This window comes from Anguilla rostrata, chromosome 6 (assembly GCF_018555375.3).
Source record: "Anguilla rostrata isolate EN2019 chromosome 6, ASM1855537v3, whole genome shotgun sequence".
NCBI classification, from domain to species: domain Eukaryota; kingdom Metazoa; phylum Chordata; class Actinopteri; order Anguilliformes; family Anguillidae; genus Anguilla; species Anguilla rostrata.
This window is the reverse complement of record NC_057938.1, coordinates 12,594,270-12,620,565: the sequence shown is the minus strand read 5'-3', so window position 1 is coordinate 12,620,565 and position 26,296 is coordinate 12,594,270. Positions and strand designations below refer to the sequence as shown.

At 46.2% G+C, this 26,296-nt stretch overlaps 1 protein-coding gene across 2 annotated transcripts in view; it reads right to left on the bottom strand.

Annotated features, from left to right (window-relative positions):
* Window positions 1-26,296, bottom strand: part of LOC135256559 (low-density lipoprotein receptor-related protein 8-like) — a 78,464-nt gene that overhangs the window by 10,053 nt on the left and 42,115 nt on the right. For both annotated transcript variants that reach the window (XM_064338447.1, XM_064338448.1), the window contains exons 5-14: window positions 17,355-17,741; window positions 15,038-15,160; window positions 14,307-14,429; window positions 12,816-12,935; window positions 12,589-12,714; window positions 5,758-5,929; window positions 4,048-4,275; window positions 3,114-3,232; window positions 2,520-2,659; window positions 305-446 (exon numbers count right to left, since the gene is read on the bottom strand). In XM_064338447.1, the coding sequence (XP_064194517.1) occupies window positions 305-446; window positions 2,520-2,659; window positions 3,114-3,232; window positions 4,048-4,275; window positions 5,758-5,929; window positions 12,589-12,714; window positions 12,816-12,935; window positions 14,307-14,429; window positions 15,038-15,160; window positions 17,355-17,741 (1,680 nt within the window). The remainder of the gene's footprint in view (window positions 1-304; window positions 447-2,519; window positions 2,660-3,113; window positions 3,233-4,047; window positions 4,276-5,757; window positions 5,930-12,588; window positions 12,715-12,815; window positions 12,936-14,306; window positions 14,430-15,037; window positions 15,161-17,354; window positions 17,742-26,296) is intronic.

The window sequence follows — 26,296 nt, the reverse complement described above, 5'->3', positions numbered from 1 at the left end:
AGTATGCTGCTTATCTTCCTCTCTGGATGTGCCATGGCATTTTCAGGACAGCTCACTCAATGCCTATTCATCTTTGCGCAGCGCGCTTTACTTATTAATGCACAATGTGTAATCAGGGGCTAGACCACAGACTGAGGGAATAATTACTCTCTGCTTGGCCGGCCAGGGGAGGATCAGACATTCAAACAGAGAGGCGCCCGCACATTTCACTCTCTCACACACACACGCTACACAGCCACACGCACATACGCTGCCCGCGTTCCTCTCTCAGGTGACGGGGGGGCGGTTGCCGTGGGCGACTCACCTTTGGGCTGCCGGAGCTCGTGGAAGACCAGAATGTCGTGGGGGTTGTTGAGGTGCTCGGCCAGCGCGGTCACCTCCTGCCCCGTTAGCCGGTTAGCGCTGTAGACCGCCTCCTTCTCCAGGTCTGTCCAGTACAGCCGGTCCTGCCGAAACACGCCAGGCACCTTAAACATGGCTCTGCCAGCGCTGCCTCTGCTCCTAGCCGAAAGGGTTCCCTAAATCACCAGCTGGGTCCTCTAAATCACAAGCTGGGTCTCTTAAATCACCGGCCCTCTCCCATCACACAGCTGGAGGACTGCTCCAGAACATTTACAAAGAAAGAAGATCTCTTAAATCACTGCCTGGGAGGCCCACATCTTATATAGATCCATAAAATAATGCCATCATGTTTTAAACATGCTTCCATGTGCTAGTGTGTGCAAAACTGAGCTGCCGCCTGCAGAACGTGCCAGAGATTATCCATTTTACTGAGGTGGAGGTCCTCAACTACTAGGTGGTCATTTTAAGGTACCTTCAGGCATAAAAGTTTGGCAGCCCTCGTCCTAAATCGCAGGTCCTCAACCATCAAACAGGGAGAGCTCTGTTACTTTCCACATAAAGAAGAAGGGGAACTCTAAATCAGAGTGGAGACCATGTTCCAGGCCATGCACAGAGGAACAGGATCTACTGAATCACAGTGGCGGTCCTGTTCCTGACCCAGTACAGAGGAACAGGATCTTCTAAATCACAGCACAGGAAGGATCCTCTCTGTAGCGGGGCCCAATTACTGCTGCGTTTCAGCTAATGGCGTTTCTCACAGGCCAGCCACCGGGGTTTTGGATGAGTCAGGCCTGGACACAGTGCACTTACAAAAGGCTCCTCATTGCCTTCCACAGATAACGCTGCCGATTCGGACAGAACCGTTTCTCTCGCGGCCTTGGCAGCCAGAGATTTACATGCCGCTGCCAAACCGCGGTAGAAACAGAAAAGCCGGCTCGTGCCAGAATTGCCCCAGACACCGTCTTTATGAAAAAAAGAAAAGAAATACAAATCACGGCGGTCTGTGCTGAATCGCCAGTCACCGCGATGGCTAACGACCAGCAACAAGCAAAATGCAGTGATACAGTAACCGCTTTAAGTGAACACGGGGTAGTGACACGGGGAGTAGGGCTTTGGTGAAGCTCTAAACCCACGTTCAGCCAACACAGGTCGCACACACGATTCCATCTCTGCAGCGCTCCAGGGGGTTCGGAAGATCGTGACTGATTTCTGTCCTGGTGTTTAAGCGGTGGGACGACCTCCCCCCGCGACAGCCAGAACAGCAACAGAGTCGGACGCCATTTTCCAGCGTCTCTTCAGACAGCGCCTGGACTAAGACACTTACCTGTCCTGCACTTACCCTCAATAAAACAAAACCTTCCCTAACCCGTACTCGATGCTCGGCACCGACACGGTAGCGAACGCAGCGCTGGGAGTGAGCGCAGCGCGCTCTCCCGCCTGTTAAACGCGACGCGCTGAGGGGGACAGAACGTAAATGGCATTAGCTGCGTGTCTGAGTCAGCGCGGATGGCTAACCGCGGAAGGAGGCTCCCTCCCCTGGTAATTACAGTCGCCGTGCGCCGCGAAAAGCCCCGGCTCCCTCAGCGATAACCGCGGCGCGCGGCTCTAACCCACACGAGCTCATAACACACATCAGCAGAGCGCTGGAGGTGATATTATTCCGTATTTGCGTTATATTTGACCGTACTAAACCGTAGCTATGATTACATGATTTTTTTTTTTTTTTTTTTTACCCCCGCAGGGACAATTTAGCGGCGCGGCGGCCGTACCGTGGAGTGGGGTAGCGGCCGGTCTAATCCCGCCGCGAGGGCCTTTCAATCTGGCTGCTGTCGCGGCTGCCGCTGTGGGCTTAGGGGTCATTAATCAAGTGAGCCGCATTACCTTCCACCTGGGGTGGCCTGGCTGCTCAAACCTGACACAGCAATCCCCCCCCAAGTCCTCCACTGACTCCACGTGTGTGTGCTACCTTAAACACAGTGAGTGTGATGCTTAGGTGTGCCAACATTTTTTTGGAACGTACCCTATTTCAAACAAAAAAACTTTTTAGCCTACGGGAAATCCTCCCGTATTTAGTCTCCCTTTAGCCTCCCGTGTTTAGCATATTTCAGAATAAATTATTATTAAACGGCTTATTCAAGAATTTCGGCTGAATCATTTAACTGGGCCCTGGATGTCACCTCAAAGACAGAGAGGGCGAAGGGGTGTCCCAGCTGCAGGGGGGAAGACAGTAGCACCCTCCTGTGGGCTCCACTGAAGTCCACACTGGAGATGAGGTGCAATTTAGAGTCCACCCAGTACAGCCGCCTGTTAGGGAGGTCTGCAACGCCCCAAAAACACACACACACACAACCAGCACAGAAACATGTTATAGAGGTCTGCAACACCCCAAAAACACAAACACACACCCAGCACAGAAACATGTTATAGAGGTCTGCAACACCCCCAAAACACACACACCCAGCACGCCCACATGTTAAAGAGGTCTTCCCCACCCCAAAACACACACACCCAGCATAGTAACATTAGGGCAGTCTGCAACACCCCAATAACACACAAACCCTGCATAAGCATGTTAGGGAAGTCACATGTTGGCATACAGCCACAGTGTTGCTCCTATTAGTCATTACAATATGTACAGTACATAAAAATACTGTTGCTGTTGTTGGAGTCGTACTGAGCGGAAAGAAAATATCACAGGCTCATGCCCTTAGGGAAGAGTGAGAATATAAATACCAACACCCCCCCACCCCAACCTTCAGAAAGACCCTTACCCAGCGTGATCCCATTGGGCCACTCAATGCTGTCCGACACCAGAACTTGCCGGTCCACCCCATTCATCCCTGCCCGCTCAATCTTGGCCTGCACCCCCCAGTCTGACCAGTACATGAACCTAGAGAAGAGAGGAAACAGTAGCAGGAGCCATCTTTTGTACAGCAGACAGCAGTAGGCAGCGGGTTAAACGGTTCAGAGCTAATTAAGTGGTTGAGCACAGTCCTCGGGCGACAGTATCTCCGTCACTGCAGAAAACTGTGCTCCTGTAGCTCTCCCTGTTTCCCATGCTCTTATGACTGTGCTTCGTAGAGAGGAGATGAGGCCCGTGGGGGGGGGGGGAGGGAGGGAGGGAGGGAGAAAGAAAAAGAGCAAGAGAGACAGAAAGCGCCATTAGAGCGAGTGATAGAGAGAGAGCGAGAGAGACAGGGAAAGAGAGAGAGCGACAGAGAGCTCAGTCCAGTCTGCGGCTGTACACTGATGACTGAAGACATTCAGAGGCGCACATTAAACCCTCAGTGACATGCAGTGCAGTGGGCTTGTGGGCGAGACAAATCGGCGGAACAATATCACTCACTACGGCAGCTCTGCTCTACCCCCTTCCAACTCCATCATACATCCGCTCACTACGCCCCTCCTAATGCACCCATCCTCCCAGATGTCCCTTTCCACTGGCTCCATCCCCTTCCAACTCAATCACACATCCTCTCACTATGCTGCTCCTAATGATCCAATCCTCCCAGATGTCACTCTGTCACATCGCTCTTGCGCTCCTCACCATCCCAGCACTGACTTCCTTTGCTCCGCCCCTTTTCACTGGCTCCACCCAGACTCCTTACCACTACCGGTTTCTGTTCGCCCTGGTTATGTGCAATCGCCCGGCCCCTTTGCGCTGGCTCCGCCCTGGCCTCCAGGCTCCACCCCTTGCCCTCTCACCCTTGCGCGGGGTCGACGGCGATGGCGCGCGGCTCGCTCGGCTCCGTGCCGATCAGGACTCGGCTCTTCTTGCCGTCGGCCGAGGCCACAGAAATGGACTTGCGCGCAGAATCGGTCCAGTACAGGTTCTTATGGACCCAGTCCACTGCCAGGCCCTGAGGGGACTGCAGGGAGGAGCCAATCAGGGTGGTGTGCTGGGAGGAGTCACTGGCCTTGCTAATGAACGCACTGTGGAGAGAACGGAGCACACATTTTAATTCTTCATTTGAAACCACAGTCGAACATAACAATCATGGACCCCATATTCTAGATGTCAGAGATGTTCTTCGATGTTGCTCGCTCCCTCTCTCGCTCTCTCTCTCTCTCACACACACACACACACACACACACACAAATGTAGCAGTGCAGATGTAGGCTTACAGTACTCAACACAGAAGTCCAATATTTATTTTCGAAATATCGGTTGTGCTGAAAACTGGAATAATATGACAGAATGATGTGCCGTTGACAGCTGATATTTGGTCTGATTGAGTTACGTGGAATATAAACGGACGTGTCCTCAGCTGTGCTCCACCGAAGGCCCATGGGTAATGCATGGGTATTCTCACAACTCTCTTTCACAGGAGCTGATCTCTATCTTCCACAACCCATTATCACCTCTTATCACAGGGTGAAGGGAATCGCACTTTTTGGAAAAGCACTTGAGACAGGAGAAAGGAACGTCCTCGCGTTATACTGATCCGCTGAGCTCCCTGCAATGAAGAGGAGGCAGCTGTTCCGGTTTACTCTCGCTGATAAGAGTCCAAACAAGAAGAGCCACGAGGTAGGGGAGCGGGAGGGGGGCAGTGCCGTTTCAGCCACAAGGGGTTTCGGTGCCCGTGAAAGCAAAGGTGCTCTGACAGAGATTAGACGGACCGACTGGATAAACAAAGGATTGGACACTGGGCTCTGATTGCCTGCGGTACTGTTTCCCTTATACGTCTTAATTACATACACAGTTTAAAATCCCATCGACTTGAGTGGTGGTAATCCACATTAATTACCAGAAAAGTGGGAGCCCGCAAAGCACGTAATTTACTAAAGATTTCCCGCTGTAAATCAAATAAATTTAATGGTGAGAAAATCAGACTTGGGATCCTGAGCTGAGGAGGGAAGCCAGTGCAGGGAAATGCTAATGTCACTGTCATCATCTTTCAAAGTTTAATATGGCTGGATCTGTGAGTCGAAAATTCAGGACCTGGGGTGTGTGTGGTGGTGTGTGCGTGCATGTGCTTGTTGTGCGTGCGTGCTTGTGGTTGGGGTGCTGTGTGCGTGCAGGTGTGTGTGGGCACTGGGGTGGATATAAACTCTAATTCTGATGAATAATTCAAAGAAAAAGAGACTGGTCCTCTCAGGGACACAAACACAACAGACACTTCAAAGGTCAACGAATACATTTCACCCCTGATGCATGATTGATTCAGCATATTCACTTATTTATTTATTTATTAGCATATTTTTTTATATGTGAGAGCTACACTTCTTCACAACAACAGGTGGCAAGTACTGTAACTGACAGATACTTTCCTGTCAAAATAGATTTTTATTTGGATTTAGAATATATTCAGGGCTGACAGAGAGAGTGAACAGTATGGCGCTGACAGTAATACTGAGAGAGTGAAGAACAGTGTGGAGCTGAAAGGGTGATGACTACAGACAGTAGCCGGGCACCTGTAGATCTTGCGGTGGAAGAGGTCAGTCCAGTAAATCTTGTTGGTGCTGACATCCACATCCAGCGCCACTGCATTCTTCAACATGGGGACAACCAACGTGTAGTCCCTCTTCATCAGGTCGATGCGGCGGATTTCATGGCGGTTGGTGAACATCAGGTAAGGGCTCTTACCTGCAGGGGGACCAATGGATGCAAAGGAGAGGGGTCAATAAACAGGGTCTCTTTCAGGGACATTTCATGAGTGTTTGTTTTTGATCTCATGCAAAATGACCAACATCCATAAACACATTTGTCCTTTGGAAAACCCAGGCAGGATAGCAATAGGTAGAACTTGCAGTTATTGAATTTCAGTATTAAAATCCCCACTGAAATTCTAAAAAAAACAAAAAAGAATTATTAAGAATTACTCAAAGAAGGTCAGACATTTATTGACATCTCAATGTGTTTACCGATTAGTTTTTCTTTCATTACTTGAATGTATTTCAAGCTCTGTTTAAAAGGTATTGCAAGATTAAAAATCTTTTTTTACTGTGTCGTTAACAACGCACGCCCGGTTTCCAATGGGTATTACGCTTACAGTGGATGCTGCACTCAATCAGCATTTGATCTTAACTGGGAACAATATTAAATAGATTTAATTAAATGTAGGCGCTCATTTTTTCACAAATACAGTCCAGGGAGTCCTGAAATAATTAAAAAGAATCATATTATCATATTTGTGCTTGCAGTAGTTGATAAAGAGAGAGAGTTTTGCATTGGATCGTTTGTCAAAGGAAAGCAAAACCGGTGATTAGCATACCCACAAAAAACTTTGCTTTTAATTAGTATGCTTGCAGCTACACTACTGCACATGTTTACAGTGCTAATTTTTAAGCAGTTCACAAGAGACAGCATTACTCACTGTTAGCAAAACATCTCCTGCTTAAGAATAAATCCACAAACATAACACCACCTACAATATATCTGAATGTTTTCCTGTAAAAATTATGCATTTCTTTTGTCACCCTAACCTGTCAGGCAAACCAGGCTTTTGATTTCCGGCAAATAGTCTGTGATTAGCAGATTTTTACTTCCAATTCCAATCTTATTGCCACGGCGAGAAAAATGACCTCCTTTCACTTCTCCCCTTTAAACACAATGAAAACTGGAAGACCCAGAGACAGTGGTCTCCAGGTACAGCTCACAAGATGGAGAAATTATTTGAAGCTTTTTCCTTTTTCAGCTTCTCTCCCACAACAGTTTCAGGTGGTGGCTCTCTCTGCATACAGGCCGTGGTGCCTTCGTGTCTGACTGTGTTTGACGCTTCCGGGGAGACACGACAGAGAGGGACGGGTGGTACAGCGATGTAGCGCACGCTTACATGCACCTACATTACCAATGACCTAATGACCGTTACTGTCACCCAATCCGCTGCCAAAGGGTGAAAATAATTGCATTTCTTTAAATAGGTGTTTTGCATTATTCCCCCATTAGGAATGTACAATCATAGCTCCAGGCCTCTCCAATTGCTACAGCATACATCATCTCCGTCCAATCGGAGGAGAGCGCAGGACTGCCGTGCCCGCCTCTTGAAAAGCCTGCCACCAATCGCGCTTCTTCTCACTTTACAGCCCAGCCGCTGAGCTGAGCAGGCCTTGCCCCGTGGGACTGAGGACCTTACGTAGCTGACATGTCCCTCGTCAACTAGAGTAAATGAGACTGCAGGAGAAGGTGACCCAGCCCAATGAATTCCTCCGCTTGCCTGGCTGCAGCGATCCCCTGCGTGACACGGCTCAGGTTGGTTACTTCTCTGCGCCTGTGTGATGATGCAATCTGTCCTGACTGAGACCTACACTACCTCCTCCTTCTCTGAGGGAGGACAGTTCCACTGCAAACTGACTTGCGGAGGGGAAACTTTACCGTTGCCTCCACCTCCACAGCGATGTTGTATTCTTTCCGGTCCCCTGTGGCCTCTGATTTTAACAGCGCCCTGTTTGTTCGGGTCTTTGAATTTAACCGCACTGTTTATCCAGTCCTTTGATTTTAACAGCACTGCCGGTTATTTTTCTGCATAAAAGCTCTGTCTGATCCACTGCCTTCATCCAGGTCACTGGCCTTCACTGCGCACCTGACACAACCACATTAAAGGCAGTGACCCATCTCTCCTGCCGTTCTAGAAATAGACAATAAAACCCAGTCATTATTGTGTTACCCTCTGTTATTCTCCATAAGCTAAGCCTGTTTTCAGCCTTCACTGAATTTTAACTGTATAAACATCTAGCTGTGCTCAATGCTACAGATGAGTATCTTACCTTACTCAGAAACAACCTGACTCCAATCCAGTGAAACCTGTCTTATTTAACTGTAGATGAACCTGCATCGCTACTCTGGTACAAAAATCTAATTTAACACCCAGTGAGACCATAAATATGATATTGGGCATGCATCATGGAATACAACCGGAACACTGTAGTCTTAGCCACCTGAATACCACTGAGGGCGACTGCTCTAAACACAGCTGAGGACTATTTCCTCTAGCTGTTGCTTTCCCATACAGACCCTTCATGTAAAGCAAATCTTATTTTTCAGCCCAGCCAGGTTGAGTTGTACGCTTGTGTCAGCAGAGCCGCACAGGGCTGTGCTTCAGCCCCGGAGCCCCAGGGAAGGGGGCGGAGACAAATAATGTGTCCCACTGCTCGTCCAATCACTCCTCCAGACCACCACAACTTTAATGGCACCAGCCCATCTCCCAGGGCTCCCACTGTCCTCAGATCACACGCATCGCTCGAGAAAAAAAAAACCTCTCCCAAGATCAGATGGCTTTTAATCTATAATTACCCTAGTCTGCCTCCTCTGTGTTTTAAACGTTAGAATAATGGAATTCTTAATGTATCTAATGTTCCGGGCTGAGGCTAAATTAAAAGGTCCTTACCATAGTGGCATTAAAAAATAAAACTTCTAAAAATATTCTCGTAAAAATCTGTGTCACCACTAACTGCATGAGGTCTGTACAGAGTTCTTCAAAAGTGGCTTATTAACTCCACATAATACATTTCTTAGACTGTAATAATTGTTATAACTACTGAATATACCATAATGACAGAAATACTAAATGGTAGCCGGTGAACATGTATAGTGAAAAACCCTTGTGCTCACCCAACACAAGACCCAAAGTTTCTGCTTGGTGCAGGGTTTTCTTCACCTTAAATGATATTGTGCTGTTGGTTTCAGACAGCTATTGCAGGGTTTTGCTTTATCCGGCCATACCTTACACCCGATAAGAACTAATGGGCCATTCCATCGACCATGTTATACTACTGCCTTCTGCGACTCCCCAGGCATTTTATAATGCAAGGAAAAATTACAACGTAGACTGTTGTTCCTGAGGTATACACATGCCACGGGTAGCTAGCTGGTGGATTGTGAAAGTGTTTTGTGCTCATCTGTTTCCTAGCTGAGATATGGCTGAATATTTTATGATAAACACAAAGAATTCTACCAGCACCATCACTGCAAACCAGCAGAATTCCATGTAACTGCCACATCACTCAAAACAACCATGTTTTGGTACTCCTGTGGAGTAACAAATCAAGTGAATTTGGAGAGGCACGGCAGCCAGAAATACTGTAAATATATTCTACTCACTAAAAGCCTCACTAAATAAAAACTGATTCAAAGTATCAGTTCTGTTTATTTTGAACGATTATGTAGTCCAACATTACAAGGCCGGTGGTGTCCATTTTTCCCCACACTACCCTGCTCCACTTCTCCAGTACAGGCACATTCTCACGGCACACATAAACATACTTGATTCAGCAATACAGCGGACTGATAAGTCATACTATAAAGAAGCTTATCTGTCTCAGTAGGGGAGTTTAAAGCCCAGCGGTTGTGTATCGCTGGCTGCCTACAGCGGGCTTAAACATGAGTGGGAGTATATCTCTCAGTATACTCACCTGCGGCTATCTGTGCACCGTTGCAGGTGTTGCCCTCTGGCTGTCGCAGTGGGATTAATTCGACCATTTAACGAGCCGTCTCTCTAGCTGCCTTATCTCTCCAGCACACTAACGACGAGGGCCGTAATTAACAGACTGTTTCGCTACGTCCACCTCTTTCAGAACCCAGCGCAGAGGAAATGGGATTTCATGCCCGTTCTTCATCTTTAAGAGGTGCCGTGTTATCAAGTGCCACAACACGCCCCATGCATTGACATGGAGAAAGTGCTTTCCACTGACACAACAGTAACAACCGGTGATCGACCACAGATAGAACCCATCACGCAGAGTGGCCATTTCCTCACAATTCTCAAATGGGCTCTCTCTGTGTAGGCCCACATTCACACCTGACATCATTATTTTCCTGAATACAGAGCAGAACTGGTTAGCTATAAGAATCGCGTCTGTCATTTATTTTTAGAAGCTGAAGCCAGCGCACTCGGTTTCATTTCCAGAGGGATGTCTTATCTGAGCAGACACACCGGCGTTGCGAGAAAACACAAAGGAAGGCGATGAAGCCCCCAAGCTGAGCTGACAATCCCTTTTACACATTGAGATGTATCACTGGCCGTACACAAGAAAAGAAAAAAAAAATATTTAAATGAGGACATTCACACCTCGGTGGCAGACCAAGGTTCTGCTAAAAACGTCCTTGAAAACAACACCCTGCTTTCTATACTAAACCCGAATCTTTGCTGTCAGACCCATCAAGCATCAATGTGTGCAGCTGGGGCGTGGAAGACATACTGAACCTCTTCACTCAGTGTTCTGGAAGATTCCCCGCACCGCCCGAGGGTAATCACTGACAACTGGCGAAGGATATCTGTCATATGTGGCTATTTAAGGCTTTTCTCGGGGGAGAGCATTCCAGATTCATTACAGTTATTTCATTTTTCCTCAGTGGTTCAAACAGATAACTAAGGGTACTCCACCGGATAATTCACTGACGTTACAGCAGTTCTCATGGACTGTCTGGCATAATAATCCACCGATTAATGACACATTCAGATTTGTAAAATATAACATTACCTCAGACTGAAAGGTCAGTGGGCTATAAATGAACTTCTTTCTCACACCTGCATTTTCATTTTCCACACACATGGTGATGCTCCGGGCAACCCACAGCCTCATCTTTCATTCCTCTATCATCTGCACTTTTCAGAAATTCAGTAATTTAAACAACAATCACCAGTACATTGTTTATTTACCGAAATCCCAGTTAACTAAGCTAGCCGTATGTACATGTTTAAGGAGAACATTTGTCTTCTCAAATATTCAGAACACCACACAAAAGCAGATATATAAACACAGAAACCCCAATGTAACAGCAATCTATGTGTGCACTTTTGCAAGTTATATGCTGTGTCCTAATTGGCTCACCTCACCTGGCTTTTATTGGCTTAAAAAAGGCGGAATGAGGGATCGTGAGGGGCTCTGTCAGAAATGGTCAGTTAGATGAAAAATCACAGGCCCTGTGCAGTTTGGTGATTGACCAGGAGTCTACCAGGAGCAGAAGGTTTTTAATACTGTAGCCAACCTTCTGACTGGTAGATGCATCTGTGCCTGAAGAACAGGCTAAATGAATGTAGAGAACACCCTAAAAATAACATGATTGTGCGAACTGAAAAAAAAGCAATTCTATATAATACAATATCCAATTACTGCTCACAGAATGAAACGTCTGGTGAGGTGCAGTACAGAGGAATAAGCAATAATCTCCTTTCCAGAATATCAAGTTGCCAGTGGGCCTTCATCTTCAAATGAGTTTGAAGCTTCCAGTCCTAGTGTGATGTATTTGATAATCAGGTTTCCGTCAATTATTATTTTTAGCACGGAGGAAGGGCTCTGTCAGCAGTCAGGAAAGATGTATGATGTGCGGGACAAACTCACCGAGCTTCATTAAGTCCACATTTCGACGACAGAACAGTGCAAACACTGAGATATTCATGAGCGGCGCAAAACTAAACAGGAGGCTAAATAAATAATAATCTCATCACACCGCTCAGAGAGTCGCTAGCGCAACACAATACCGCCGTTCCAGACAATGATCTTCCATCAAACCCCGCAGGGCTGGAGACTCACTCCGCGCGCCATTAAAAGCCTTCCAGCTCGATGCCGTCTTATTTATTCCCGCTAAACAAATACAATTTTTCAGCAGGCGGAGAGATCTTCCCTAAAACTCCCTCATTATGTATATCTCCGGCTAATGATTTTACCTGAGAATAACGATCCGAAAGCTTGCTCGTGTCAGGCCTTAATGGAGTGCGGTTTGAGGGATGGCGGTTAAAATGGGGAATGTTTTCCTGTTGCTGTGGACTGACAGCACAGACATGTATCTGTCACAGACACAGTACCTGGCCCAGTTGTTAATAAATGCCATTTTCCTCTGTCTATAAGCAGGAAAGGCGTAAGTTATGCAGTTCAGAGGCAGGGTTAACTGAAGGAGTGTTATGGAATATGAATAAGGTAAAACAATATTCAACGTTAAAATATGATTAGCACCAAATTTTAAAGAACAGCTTACCAGAAGTCACACTTAATCTCCACTGCTAGCTACATGGCCTTAAATTAGCAAGCTAATTTAATAAAGTTATGCTGGCACTGGAGGATTGAGCATTTACACAACAGACATGAAACCCTCCCCCCTCAGTTACCTCATTTGCCTGTCAGACAATAAAATAAAATGCAATTAGATTTTTTTATACTATGTTCAACTTATTTCTTTCAATGGATTTAGAGGGGAAAGGCTTCTAGAAAAGTGTACCTAGACCATGATCATCAAGACCCTTTGTGCATGGGGTGTGGTCATGTTGTCAGTGCCAGTACCAGGTCGTTGTGGTGCCTGTGCGCTCTTACCCTCGGCCTTGCAGGTCTTGGTGACCGGGTCCATCTGGTAACCCTCGTAACACTCGCACTTGTAGTCGCCTTTGTAGTTGATGCAGATCTGGCTGCAGGCGTCAGAATTCTCGCACTCGTCGATGTCTGCGGAGGAACGTTGGAGACGCATCAACAACAGCCGGGGAAGGGTGGGAGAGGGGTGCAGGGTTTGGTGGAGAGAGGTCAAAGGTCACGGCGGCTGCTACCTCCGCAGGTCTTCTTGTCCAGCAGCTTGTATCCCGGGGGGCACTGGCATTGATATCCGATGGGCCGATCGATGCATATGTGCGAGCAGCCTCCGTTGTTGTCCTTGCACTCATTTAGGCCTGCGTAAGGGGAGGAGGAGTCAAAAATAACTTATGCACAACAGCACTGGGCTTGGGGTGTGATGAACTTACCGACCTTACAGCCACCAAAAACCAGGGTTGGGGAAAAAAAAAAGATTAATACAAACTGTGGCTTATCTGCTATTCTGTACCAAACGGAAACAAACTGACTGCTTAGCTTCTAGTTAGGAACCAATGAGAGAATAAATCATAGACTTGTCACACTATTCTACAAAACTCATCCAGAACCATTGCAGTTTCAGCCATTTCATAGTCCTACCCCTCTGTTTGGCAGCTGTTTGGTGTTAAGCAAATATGAAATGAAGATAGAAAAATCTGATTAATTATTTGTGCTGCTGTGGAAATTTTTTTATAATGGGTTCTTTATTATACCATCTGTTTGCCTGTCGAAGCTTACTGAAAATGGACTAGGGTGAAGTAATATTCAGAAACTCAACTGGCTAGCTAGATTAGCGTGTCCTTGTTTTGCATTTAGCCTGCTAGCTAATACAATACCACAGCACTGGAACATTCTGCCAAGTGACAGTGCATACGGTCTCGGCTGGAGAGCAGCGCTATTGGGATTCACAGTTGGACAGGCTGGTGGCGATGGGAGTACCAGTCATGGACAGAGCAGGAGCCTGAATATGTGGACTACTGAGACAGAGAAGAGGCTGAGCTTACAGTACAAGCTAAAGGCCTTTGTGTTCTGTATGTAGGAGAGAGAGTCACGTGGTTAGGGGAAGGTTGAAGGGCAGTAATTGCTGCAGTAAAAAACCTCTGTGTGTTCTCCTAACCCCCTCCCCCACTCCCCCTGCCTCGGTAGCATGTTGTCTGGAGAATTCATGGCCGATGCCAGACAGCCCCAGACTGAGCTGCATACCCTCCTCTCTGATCCAGCCTGTCAGGAACAGGCTGCATGCCACCGTGAGCTCATATGGGAAATCCATACTGTACAACAGCAATAATTCAGCATAAGTGATTTAACGCCATTAACATTTCAGGTAAAATCTGACCTTTTTTGTCAGCGAGTTAGAGTACCAGAACCTTGTCCTATCTAAATGATTCACTTTATATACACATGTGCCCAATATATCTCTCACAGAGTTAACAAAGGACAGAGCTAAACAAAAGCACCTGAACCGAGGTAGCCTGGGTCAGTAGGATAAATGATACAAAACCAGCAATAAGAGTGGTTTGTTAACTGCGTACGGCATGGCCGCCCAAAGGCAGTACACAAATTCGGTGTAGGAGCTCGCACTGAATGGAGAAGTTCAGGGTTTTACTGAGTTTTACTCTTAGGACCGGCTGCTAGGCCCTGAGGGCGAGATGGACAGCGCGTTAACAACGTATTGGCTACAGCGCTCTCACCGCACTCTTTGATTGGCTCGTCTGACCAATCCTTGCAGTCCTTGATGGAGTCGCACAGCTTGCTGGCCTCGATGCACTCGCCGTTTTTGCACATGAACCTCAGCGGCCCCTCGCACCTGGTTGCTACGGGAGACACGGGACAACAAAAAGGAGATAGAGACTACACCTTTACATGCAAAATTCATGTATTACCATAATTTGGGATTGTGGACGCCAATACAAGACCTCAAAACCTTTTGATGTAATGCACGCAGATGACACAAGACCTCACAATTACTGGATGTTAAGCATACGCACTATAAAATACCTCAAATTTTCTTTATTTCTTTGCATGTGTTTCCTGTGAGTCAGTATTAAGTGCCCTGGCTCAGCGAGTCCACCAGGGAGGCTGATAAAAACATCAACATCCCTGTGAGTGGTACAAAGCCCCTGGATCAGAGCTTCACATGCAGGCCCGAATCCAGCCTGTTTGATCCCTCTGGACTGCTAAGAGCCAGGCTTTCAGTCTGAGCCATCTAACAACCAGGCTGTAATGAGCTATTTGTCATGACAGCGGAATGCTTCTCTTCTCCAGTTTCATAGACTTCACAGGAAGGACACCGGCAGGAAGACTACAAGGATTTAATGCTTTTATGGGCGTGTTATTGAATCCCAGAGTGCTTTTCAAAGGGAGCACTGGGCGGAGTTTTGGGAGGGATCAGCGTGACGGCGGGCCCAGGCGCTACACCCACTGTTGACGCAGCCGGCCTCGTCGCTGTTGTCCGGGCAGTCGTACACCTTGTTGCACTGCTTGGTGCCGTGGATACACGAGCCGTCGCCGCACTGGAACTCATCTGGTCGGCACGTCAGCAAGGCTGCAAGAAACGAGGTCACAGGAATGGGTGGAGTCAATGCAAATAAACTAAAACCTCTATGCTGGGCATTCTTCCACTCTTTTTTTTGTGTTTACTGTGTATAAATTGCACAGCAGTGTATACATGAACCTATAGTTTTGAATTTAGTTACACAGAAAATTCAGTGTCAACCATCTTGGTTTCAGCCATCATTGTCTATGTGCGGGCAGTATGTCTAGCACACATTCCTTAGAAAGGGAAATAAAATGTATTTACTGTGAGGACAAAATCCAGCTTTTTAGCACAAGACTCCACAGACACCCTCTCCTCAGCGAGGGAAGAGCAGAGATGAGCGCGTAAGCGTAGATTTTATTTGTAGTGCGGCTCCATTGGGCAGCTCAAGTCCACAGGAGTGGAGATGTAAAGTATACTGACGCGTTTACTCATCCTGAGGCTGACGCGCGAGGGTAAACAACGCCATCTCTGCCCGTTCCTGCTGCTCCCCGAGAGATGAAGCTCTTACTCATTTATCTCTTTAATGTATTCTTTTTCTTTTCGTTTGTTTGTTTGCGTGATTTATGGATCTTTCCGACTATCGTTTGATTGTTGTTGCGCGGTACTGGGGTAAGGAGGGGATTATTCTTCTTAAAGACGCGGGAGAAACGCTGGCCATTGTCGTCCCGCGGCGAACGCTCACGCAAAAAATCTAATGAAAAACAACTCCGATGCAAATCGAGGGAATGCGCAACCGTTGGGGACGGGGTACTGTCTAAAATACGGAGAAAAGCAATGGTATAGTCCGTAAAGCACCTGCAGAGGCAAGGCAGTCTGAAAAGGAGAAGCTCGTCCAAAGCCACAATATGAAGTTTCCCATATCTGTTATTAGCAGGGCTCTACGCTAACATTTTTTCCAAGGGGCACACTAACGCATCCCAATTAGTAGATGCGCTCCTAAATTATATTTTCCCACTTAGCGCACATCAATTTTTTGTGCAAATGCTCCTAAAATGGGAGAACTGTAGAGCACTGATTAGAACGGGATAAACTCATTAGATGTGTCCTTTCTCAAACGCAACCCATTTCACTCCCGGAGTACATTACTAAACTTGTTTGCGCATTCTTTTCGAATTTACAATCTGGCACAAATCAGTTAATTTTCAGGCAAAATTTATGATGATTTATTCAACATTACCTACGTTTGAACACACAGGACCGATGCTGCATTAAAATGAAACATTACGTTCTGTGTAAATGCATGGGGTCTCTTGCTGTGTCATATTTCCACAATCTAATTACTAGCGTCATCTCCTTTATTGGATGAAAGCACACCTTTTAGCCGAGAGCGTGCGCTAAATATTTGCATATTACAGATGCTAATCGGCGAGCTGCGCAGATGAGATTTAGAATGCGTTCACTGGAGCCCCTGCGGGCTAGCTTTCCTCCTCACTCTGAGCCACACACTTATCCCAGGGAACTTGGATAACACTTGAGGATGTCAGCCCGTTGCTTAGTAACCCAGGGACAGTCGTGCGCTCCTGTGAGCCCGCCCTCTGCCAGTGTCACCGCGATCTGTGCAGACGCCAACACGTCGTGCAGCTCTGCAGGTAATGCTAGCGGAACACAGACACACACGGCTAATTATCCTTCTTGACAATAGTCTAATTGAAATGAATGAAAAGTCTGGATTTACATGAAAATGGGCTGCACGTACGTATTTGTGGTGGAGTGCTCTCCCAATGTGTGTATTACAGTTACACAACAAAGGAGATATACACTCTTCAGCTATTTTTCTTTAACTAAACGTTAAAAAGCAAGAGTGAATATGGACGGATTTATATCACATGCAACATGAATGTACGACTTGTATTTGTAACATTTGTGTTCAGGGAACATTGTTAAAGTTATAGATGGATAAATAGGACACATGCAAGAATGACAGCCAATTAAATAAAAAAAAAACTATGTCAAGTTAAAAATAATGATAATAATAATTTTAAAAAACCCTCAAAACCTCCTGAGACCAAGCAGAAGAAAGTATAACACAAGTGTCTAGGATGACAAAAACCTGTTTATATATATGTATATATATATATATATATATATAATAAAATTACATTTTTGCAATGTAGGTTTCAGCATAGTAGAATATATGGTTCTTGAGATTAGGGGGCAAAAATGAATTCCTCTCAAGCAGTTGCGGGCTGCGGTGACTCACGGCAGTTGGCTTCGTCGGACTTGTCTTTGCAGTCGGCGTCCCCGTCGCACTTCCAGTGGAGCCGCAGGCACTCGCCGCTGCCGCACTGGAACTCGCCGGGGTCGCAGCGGGGGCGCGGGCGGGGCAGGGGCGGGGCGCGGCGGCCGCCGCAGCGCTCGGGGGACTCGTCCGACAGGTCGGGGCAGTCGGGGTCCCCGTCGCAGCTCCACAGCTGGGGGACGCACTCGGAGCTGTTGCAGCGGAACTCGTGCGGGCCGCAGGTGGGCGCCGAGCACTTGTCCTCGTCGCTGGCGTCCCCGCAGTCGTCGTCGCCGTCGCACAGGAAGAGGGGCGCCAGGCATTGGCGGTTGCGGCACTGGAACTCATTGTGGGCGCAGGCTTTGCTGTCTGGAGCGGGGAGAACGGAAAACCAAAGTCAGCCCCCAGCTACTGCCTCCACCTGCCATATTGCCTACATCTACCTCACAACCTCCACCTGCTATACTGCCTACATCTACCTCACAACCTCCACCGGCCATACTACCTACATCTACCTCACAACCTCCACCTGCCATACTGCCTACATCTACCTCACAACCTCCACCTGCCATTCTGCCTACATCTACCTCACAGCATCCATCTGCCATACTGCCTACCTCTTCTTCACAGCATCCACCTGCCATTCTGCCTACATCTACCTCACAGCATCCATCTGCCATACTGCCTACATCTACCTCACAGCATCCACCTGCCATGCTGCCTACATCTACCTCACAACCTCCACCTGCCATGCTGCCTACATCTACCTCACAGACTCCACCTGCCATACTGCCTACATCTACCTCACAACCTCCACCGGCCATACTACCTACATCTACCTCACAGCATCCACCTGCCATACTGCCTACAGTTAACCTCACAAAACTCCACCTGCCATTCTGCCTACATCTGCATCACAGCCTACACCTGCCATACCGCCAAAATCTACCTCACAGCATCCATCTGCCATACTGCCTACATCTTCACAGCATCCACCTGCCATACTGCCTACATCTACCTCACAATCTCCACCTGCCATACTACCAAATTCTACCTCACAGCATCCACCTGCCATACTGCCTACAACCTCTACCTTCTATACCACCTACATCTGCATCACCTCCTACGCCTGCCATGCTGCCAACATTTGCAACACTACCTCCACCACATAGGGGCCTTCATAAAGCTGCCATTAAAAAAACAAGCCCTTGCATTTTTTAATGTCAAAGTAAAAGTTGAGGAGAATTTCTTATGGATTGAAGCCAGGATGCCCTGCAAGCCTTGCTGTAGGAGTGCCAGATGCTAAAGCCTTTCAGACACCACAGTAATGCTCTGACACTGCTTTAATAGAGTCATATTAACCTAAGGGCTAACTTCCAGAAGAGCTATAAACACAATCATTTTACCACTGTCTGGCTTCCCCGATGCTCAGAAGCCTTAAAGTGGAAGGAAGATATAACTAACGTCCAAACTGCAGTTGATATTAAAAAGAAAAATATTGCTATGCACAAGCACCAGAGAATATTGTAACTGGTGCTGCTTCTGAATTTCAGTGGGTCAGAAAGAGAGAAGAATAAAGTGTGACAGCAATGGCTAGCTAGGAAGTCAAACACTGTGCATGACCTCACATATGATGAACAATGAAAACAAGCAAGCTAATCCAGCGATAAACACTAAGCCAGGGCAACATGAATCCAGAGACAATCACAACCTGTCCCAGAGATCAATCTACAGTATATGTACATATGATATCATATATAATCAAAGGTCTAAGTAACTGGAAGAGAATTGAGAATAGAACACATCCAGCTTTAGAACCTCACTGTATTTCCTTTTTTAACATAGAGTTAATCGAAATATACTATCAGGGAAATAAGTCAAAGCAAATCCAAAAATACATTAATCACAGGAATCCCTTTCCGATTCACTGAGAAGGTTCTAGCCCATTAAAATCTTTTATTGGATACTCATTCATCGATATCAGAGGACAATAAAGAGGTGGCCTTGAAGTGAGGCTGACAGCAGTAATCTCAGCTAGGTGTGCTTTATAACATACTGTGAAGGACTTGTACAACCAAATTATCACCATATCAAGCTAAATATGCAGTAGTTTAATATCAATTAGCCTATACTTACCTTGTTATTTGATACAGACATTAAAGCATATTTATAGCATTTAAATACAAGGTTCTGAACATCACAAAAGCTTCAAAAACCTGCATTACCAACAGAAATAAGGAGGTTCAGCGAGAGGAACCTAACCATACACAGATTAATTTCTCCAGTTATGGTCAGAGAACTGCACGGAAAGCGTGATGGCAACAAAGAAACTGACTATTAAAATGTCAGAAGATGCTGAACCCTCTGGTTTCCACTGTCATATCCATTATCAAGAAGGTCAGTAGTATTGGGTTACTGGCCATAATATAGTGTGCATTTGGAGGTTACTGCATATCATACACACACACCCCCACACACGCTGAGGCAGGAAACTGCCTGGAGCCCCGAGAATCGGGGTAGCCCAAGGGCCGGGTTTTATGAGTTTTGGGTGGCATGATGATAGTAGAAGTCAATCAGAAAGGGCCTAGGGCCCCCGCAAGCCCCAAGAATCGCCTCTGCGTACGCACAAACACACACACTCTCTCTCTCACACACACACACACACACACACACACACACACACACACACACACAGAGTACTACTCGTGCTGTATACTTTTAAAGGCAAAATGTCAGCAGAAATCAGATCATGTCTCAAAACGAACACGCAAGCAGTCAAACAATGCCCCCATCCCTCCGTGCAGGAAATCAAAACTAATGTAGCGTGAGCCGCTGTCTGTCTAACAGACACAATTACGCTTCACGCCATTAAAGTGCTGAGGACCAGGGGCTTTCCCCCTGCATGCTACCCACAGGATGATATAATCTGCCCCAAACAGCAGAGGGACAATCATGGCATCAGATCATGATTTCATAGTAATGGGGGGAGCCATAGGGAGTGTAAACACCCTAAAAGAAACGGGTGACTGGGGCTAGAGATGAACTTTAAGAGATGTGCTGCTGAGCAATAGGGCTGCTGGATTCTTAAAATGGAGTCGAGATTAGCCTGTGTGACTGGGGTCTGACAGGCTACACTAGCAGAAAAAGCAGAGCTCTTAATTTGGGGGGGAAGAACCCAGCTATCCAGTGCTTTGAAAGGTGACCCTAAAAGACCTACAACTTTGGGGGTCAACAAAGCATCCCTAAAAGAAGAATGAGAAGGACTGAGAAGAACAGTCTTGAGCTGAGCACGGGCATCTGTGATCCCAAAGGTCAAAGGTCACAACAATTCCCGCCACCTTCCAGTCCTCTGTGACAGGTGACTCTGATAAATGGTGCCACGCCCTCTGTTTTGCAGTCCCTCCCCATGGCACTGGCACCTAAAAAGGACAGGCTTATCATATGCCTGCCAGCCTTGGGTCTCCTCCTCCAGCTCAGCACCAGAGCCTCTCTGTAAGGGCTCTTACTGACATTCTCACCCAGGGGGGAGGCAGACAGCCTGAGATTTAGGGGATACGTTCTGTGCCCCGCCCACAGCCCTGGCTCCCGCCCACTTGGGCTCAGTGAAAACCCCACGCCGCCTCCTTTCATTTCTCCACCGCCCCATTCATCATTGTCCTTTCCTTGCGTCATGCTGATAAATGGCTCGTGGGCAATACATTTTATTTATGATATACGACCTCTGCGCAAGGTAACAGATCTAAAACACGCCCAGTCCTTTCAGTATTTATACAGTAGCTGTCAGAGTAAACGCTTGCAGATGGCGAGGCTTCTCTTCTCCCCGTCAGGAGATCAGGGACATCTGCTTATTGTGGGATGGGGGTGGAGTACAGAACCTGCTCACTGTGGGGTGTAGGGGTCTAGGTCCCAGGACTGGCTGACTGAGAGTGTTTCCATCTCCCGCTGAAGATAAAAGGAACCAGTCATCTGAGAGCATGCACACTGGATCACAGGATTACTGGGTAACTGGATCACAGGTTCACTGGGTAACTGGCTCATCAGATCACAGGATCACTGGGTAACTGAGCACAGGATCACTGGGTAACTGGCTCACTGGATCACGGGATCATTGGGTAACTGGCTTATTGGCTCTCAAAATCACTGAGTAACTGGCATGCTGGCTCACAAGATCACTGAGTAACTGGCTCACAGGATCCCTGCGTAACTGGCTCACTGACTCTCAAGATAACTGGATGACTGTGTACTCGGGGATCTGAGATGTACCAATCTGGCAGTCGATAAATTCTGGAACGTTCTCTCAGGTAGTTTTGTCCAAGAATTCCAGATGATTCACAGCACCTGCCTTACCAGTGATCTCACCGACCCCATCCTTTAGTTTCTCAGTATCACTGAGAAGTGTCTGTTCCAAGCTAACTGAAAAACAAATCAAGTGCCACATCCTCGAGATGGTTTAATTGAAACATTCACCATCAGAAGTTTGCAAGGCCTTCAAAGCAAACAATCAAACAAACCAGCAAACAAACATATATTTTGCTTTCAGATTTCATCCATCTTCACTCACTGCCTTGCTTAAACGAGTATAGCTAGAACCAATCAGATTGCAAGACTTTTAGCAGAAATCTTCCCTTTATGCTCTAGAGACAGCTATTGCACAAATGATCCCTGTTTCATAGAATACTGCAGGATCAGACTCGGCTTTGTTGGGCAGAGGACAGTAGCAGGCTCTGTTGTCTGTATCACCCATGGCAACAAGCACTTGATCTCCTTCTTAACGCTTCTCAGCAACTTCCACCAATCGGAACGTGACGAAAACAGTCCTCTCTGGCTGCTTCGCCCTTGAAGCAAGCAGCATGACTGCCAATTACACTTACACCAACGCATACAGCAGTGCTACCGGAAAAGTAACTGATTAAACTGAGTCTGCTGTACAGCTGGGGCCAACTGGAATCTCTTTTAGCAGGTTTAGCTGTCTCCATCATCATAATAATGACTACCAAAGCAGTGAGATAAATATTAAGCCTTTCGTCTCTGAACAGAAAATTGATGAGAGTTTTGAGCCCATCACAGGCAACAATTAGAGTGAAGGCCGTTGTGTCAAGAAGACTCGCTTGGCCTTACATCATCCTGCTCGGCCTTACATTTTGAGTGTCAGTTCCGACTGAGCCAGCATACAAGGCAATTAAACAACAAGGACTAAACAGAGCGTCATCCGGCAAAATTGATTTGTTATTTGCGAGTCCAGCATAATTAAGAGTGTTTCTCCCACTGCAGGCTGAACATGCGTCAGCCACGACCATTCCCTCCCAGTGACCTGCGGTAGGGAGGAAGGGCAGGAGGGGAGTCCAATGATGAAGACCAATAAACAAGCCCTCAGCCAAGACAGAAGCGTGCTGGGGCCTAATTAAGCCAAAGAAAGCAAGTTTAAAGTGTTTGAAAGGGAGTTAGGTTTGACTTTGGGCACATGGTGCTTTCACGAAGAAATTAAGACGAATGGATCGACCACAATGTTTTTCTCCCAGAATTAATGACCAGTCTGCTCACCAGCCGTTCCATGAGCAGAAAGCAACTGCGTCACATTAAAAAAAGGAAAAAGTCAAATAAATCACACTCATACACACCCACCCACCCACCCACACACACACACACACACACACACTCACATGCACAAATAAAAATCTACCATCCATCTCACTAGCCCTTTATTACCAGCAAAAAGGCAGTTAGATTTTTTTCATGGACCTTCACATCACAGTTAGCATTTAGCTGTGGGCCTTCACATCATGAGCAATCAGGGGGTCATTTCTCAGCCTCTCAATGAAGCAGCAAATCTCTGCGAGTGGAACTGCCTCTTGGGTAATTAAAGAATGTCTTCTGGGGAAATTATTTCATTTCATTTGTTGAATAAGCTCTAAATTCCACCATCCTTTCTGAGGATGTACTCGTGTATCCTTTCTCCAACCAGAAAAGCAAGCAACAAATGTGAGTGCCTGTAAAAAAAATATATATCTCTGCTATCATTGGACAGAAGGGATGGAAATGGAGAGCAGCTGACAAAGGCATCTGCCTGATAAATCGAAGAATGTAAATGAAAGTCAGTTAACTTACAAAAATGAACAGAGGAACCCTCAAACTACTGTTTGTTTAGTGAAAGGCTCCATGCGCTCTTGTTCTCAAATCACTGAGGTATTCATTAAAAGGAATTGCTTAAACAAGGACTACAGTAAATTATAACGTTATCCATCACCCATTGTGCAGAAAGGCCGGGTTCTGACCAGCAATCAGGATCTCAATGTATACTGTGTTGTCGTAGTAACCTTTAACAAAATGAATGACACAGTAATTACGGCGCATGTTAATGAGGTCCCCAATCAAAGCATCCCCTGGCCTGCATTTATTCAGCATCTCAGAGTAGGAGTGCTGACTTAGGATCAGTTTTGCATTTTGCCTTTAACATTTTTAATAATGGATAAGGTAGGATATGGACAGGAGGAAACCTGATCCAAGCTCAGCTCTCTTTCCCCGAGACAGTTCATAAATATAGACCCAGAAGCACAAGTTGAATCCAAAATACTTCTTTTATGAAGCTTATTGTAATGGCAGCTCAGTATTTTTCATTCAGAGTCTTGCCTAACAGTCAGCAGAATCCACTCATCTCCTCCCTCCTCTAGACAAATAAACTGCTGAATAAGATGAAATAATCAAGTATGGATCTAGAGAGATGGTTATGCATAAATGTGTCCTATGTTGCCGTTTAGTGCACTCTCACACACACACACGCACTCGCACACACTCGCACACACGCATGCACACAATGAGATAACTTAATGAACATGATCACAATACAGATTAAGTAGTCAGACTGTCACTGTAAGGATAACAAGAAATATAAAACCAGAAAAATGGGTGGAACATTGGAGAGCGAATTTGGCCTGACTGCAAATGAAGAGGTAAACTTACTGCAGGGGGCTATTTAAGGCTCATCATGCACTCTGTGGCTATATTCTGCATGCATTATTCATTGTGTGGATAAGTCAGTTAAAAAACAGGAATGGATTTAATAGCTACACGCTGAGGCACAGGGCCGCCTCTGGGTCAGGCAGGAAAGAGTAAGCGCTGCCGCTCCATTCAGGAGGGGAACTGCAGAATTTACCCTGCTGTCTTCAGCTCAGGAACCGGGGAACATAGGCCACTGCGTCTAAGGCAGGGATAAGGAACTGAAGAATGCGTGAAAGTGAGGGATGGGGGTGAGGGAGGCGAGCTGTGAAGGGCTCAAACTCACATTCCTGACCAAAAAACCTGCTAAAACCAACCTCTCCATCCCACGTGCTGTCAGGCAGCCTGGCAACACATTCACTTGTCCTCACAGAAAAGCACAAATGGCTCCACACCATTCAACGTACCTAACCAACAATGTTTTTTTCTTTACAATGGTCTATCTTTAGAAAAAAAAAAACATTTCATCATGGCTACCGCAAGGTCAAATCAACTGCGCAATAATCACCTTCAGGTGTGCGTTGTGCCTCTTGGCCTCTCTCAGCAGAGAATAACCCGTTTCCTGTCTCTGCTGCACCCAGAGCTCTTCACTGCGAATTGAGGCCATCGCACGTCTCTCAAACATTTGCGTTTTGTAAAAGCGCGTTTTGCGATGTTTACAAATTGGGTTCAGAAGTTCATGGAAATACATTTGTCTAAGGCAGATGGAAAAAAATAATAAAAATGAAAGCGTTCGAAAATACTTCCGAAGCACAGTTCTTCTGCAGACCCCTATATTGGATTTGTTAAGACAAAAGAAGAAAATTTAATTTCACTCCACAGACCTTCTGATGTTACTTTATAGGCAGAATGTATTGTGTCTGGAGATAATTAAAGCAGTACAGCGCAGAGAATAACGGATACCAGTGTTGGTACCAAGAGGCAAAAAATCAATCATCTTCCAGACCCTAGTGAAATGCTGCTATAATATTAACCTCTCAATTTCCCACTTCTGTGCGGCTTCATCAGCTGGGGTTCAGAGGATTAAATGTAATATTTATTATGTCAACATGGGGGGGAAAAATCCGTAAATTAGGTTATTGCAACAGCACAGTGGCTTGATGGCCTAACCAACTGGAGAAAAGAGCTATTAGATAACATGTTGTTAAAAAAAATCCAATTATAAAATGTAAAAAAGGTCAAATGTTTAGGTAAAAGGTGAGTCGTATTAATGCAAAAATAAAAACATTTTAAAAAACCAAACAGATTTTTCCACTTTCCATAAAGCCCAGGCTGAACGGTCCTGTAATGACTGGAAAAAAGGCAGTTTGCTGATGAGATGTGGTATTAGAAGACTGCACAGAGAAAACCTCCCATTCAGTTCCTTTGTCTCTGATACACACATCATTCCATAAGCACAAACTAATCAACAAGGAAGAGTGTGTATGCTGACACTCAGCTAAAACCCTAACGAGTCTAGCCTATTTAATTCAGCTGAGAATCAAATTACAATTCTATTTTTCTTTCCTTATTTTAATTAGTTCGGAATGTCAGTTCTTGAATTCTCCAGAAAATAATCACTCGTCTTCTTGGAGACAAATAAAAATGGGCATCAGTTTGCAAAGGATAGCAGTCTGTCAAAATCACTCCATTTTTCTTATTAAAGCCCTGAGGCCTGCTCATATTTCAAAATGAAGAGAGAGAGTGTCATATACTTTTAAGATGTACGGCCCTCAAAATATTGAGGTCAAATTTGCAAAATGTAAAAAAAAAAAAAATAGTGAAATTGAGAAATGGTACTGCAGACAGCCTGTGCTCTGGGCTATGGGGACGTGAGCGAGTGGGAAGGAGAGGAGAGGAGAGGTCAAGGTTAGGGACTCCGCCCTTAAGACATGCGCCAGGCGTAGGAGGTCTTCCTTTTGTCCACAGACACCAGCACCAGGGGAAACGGC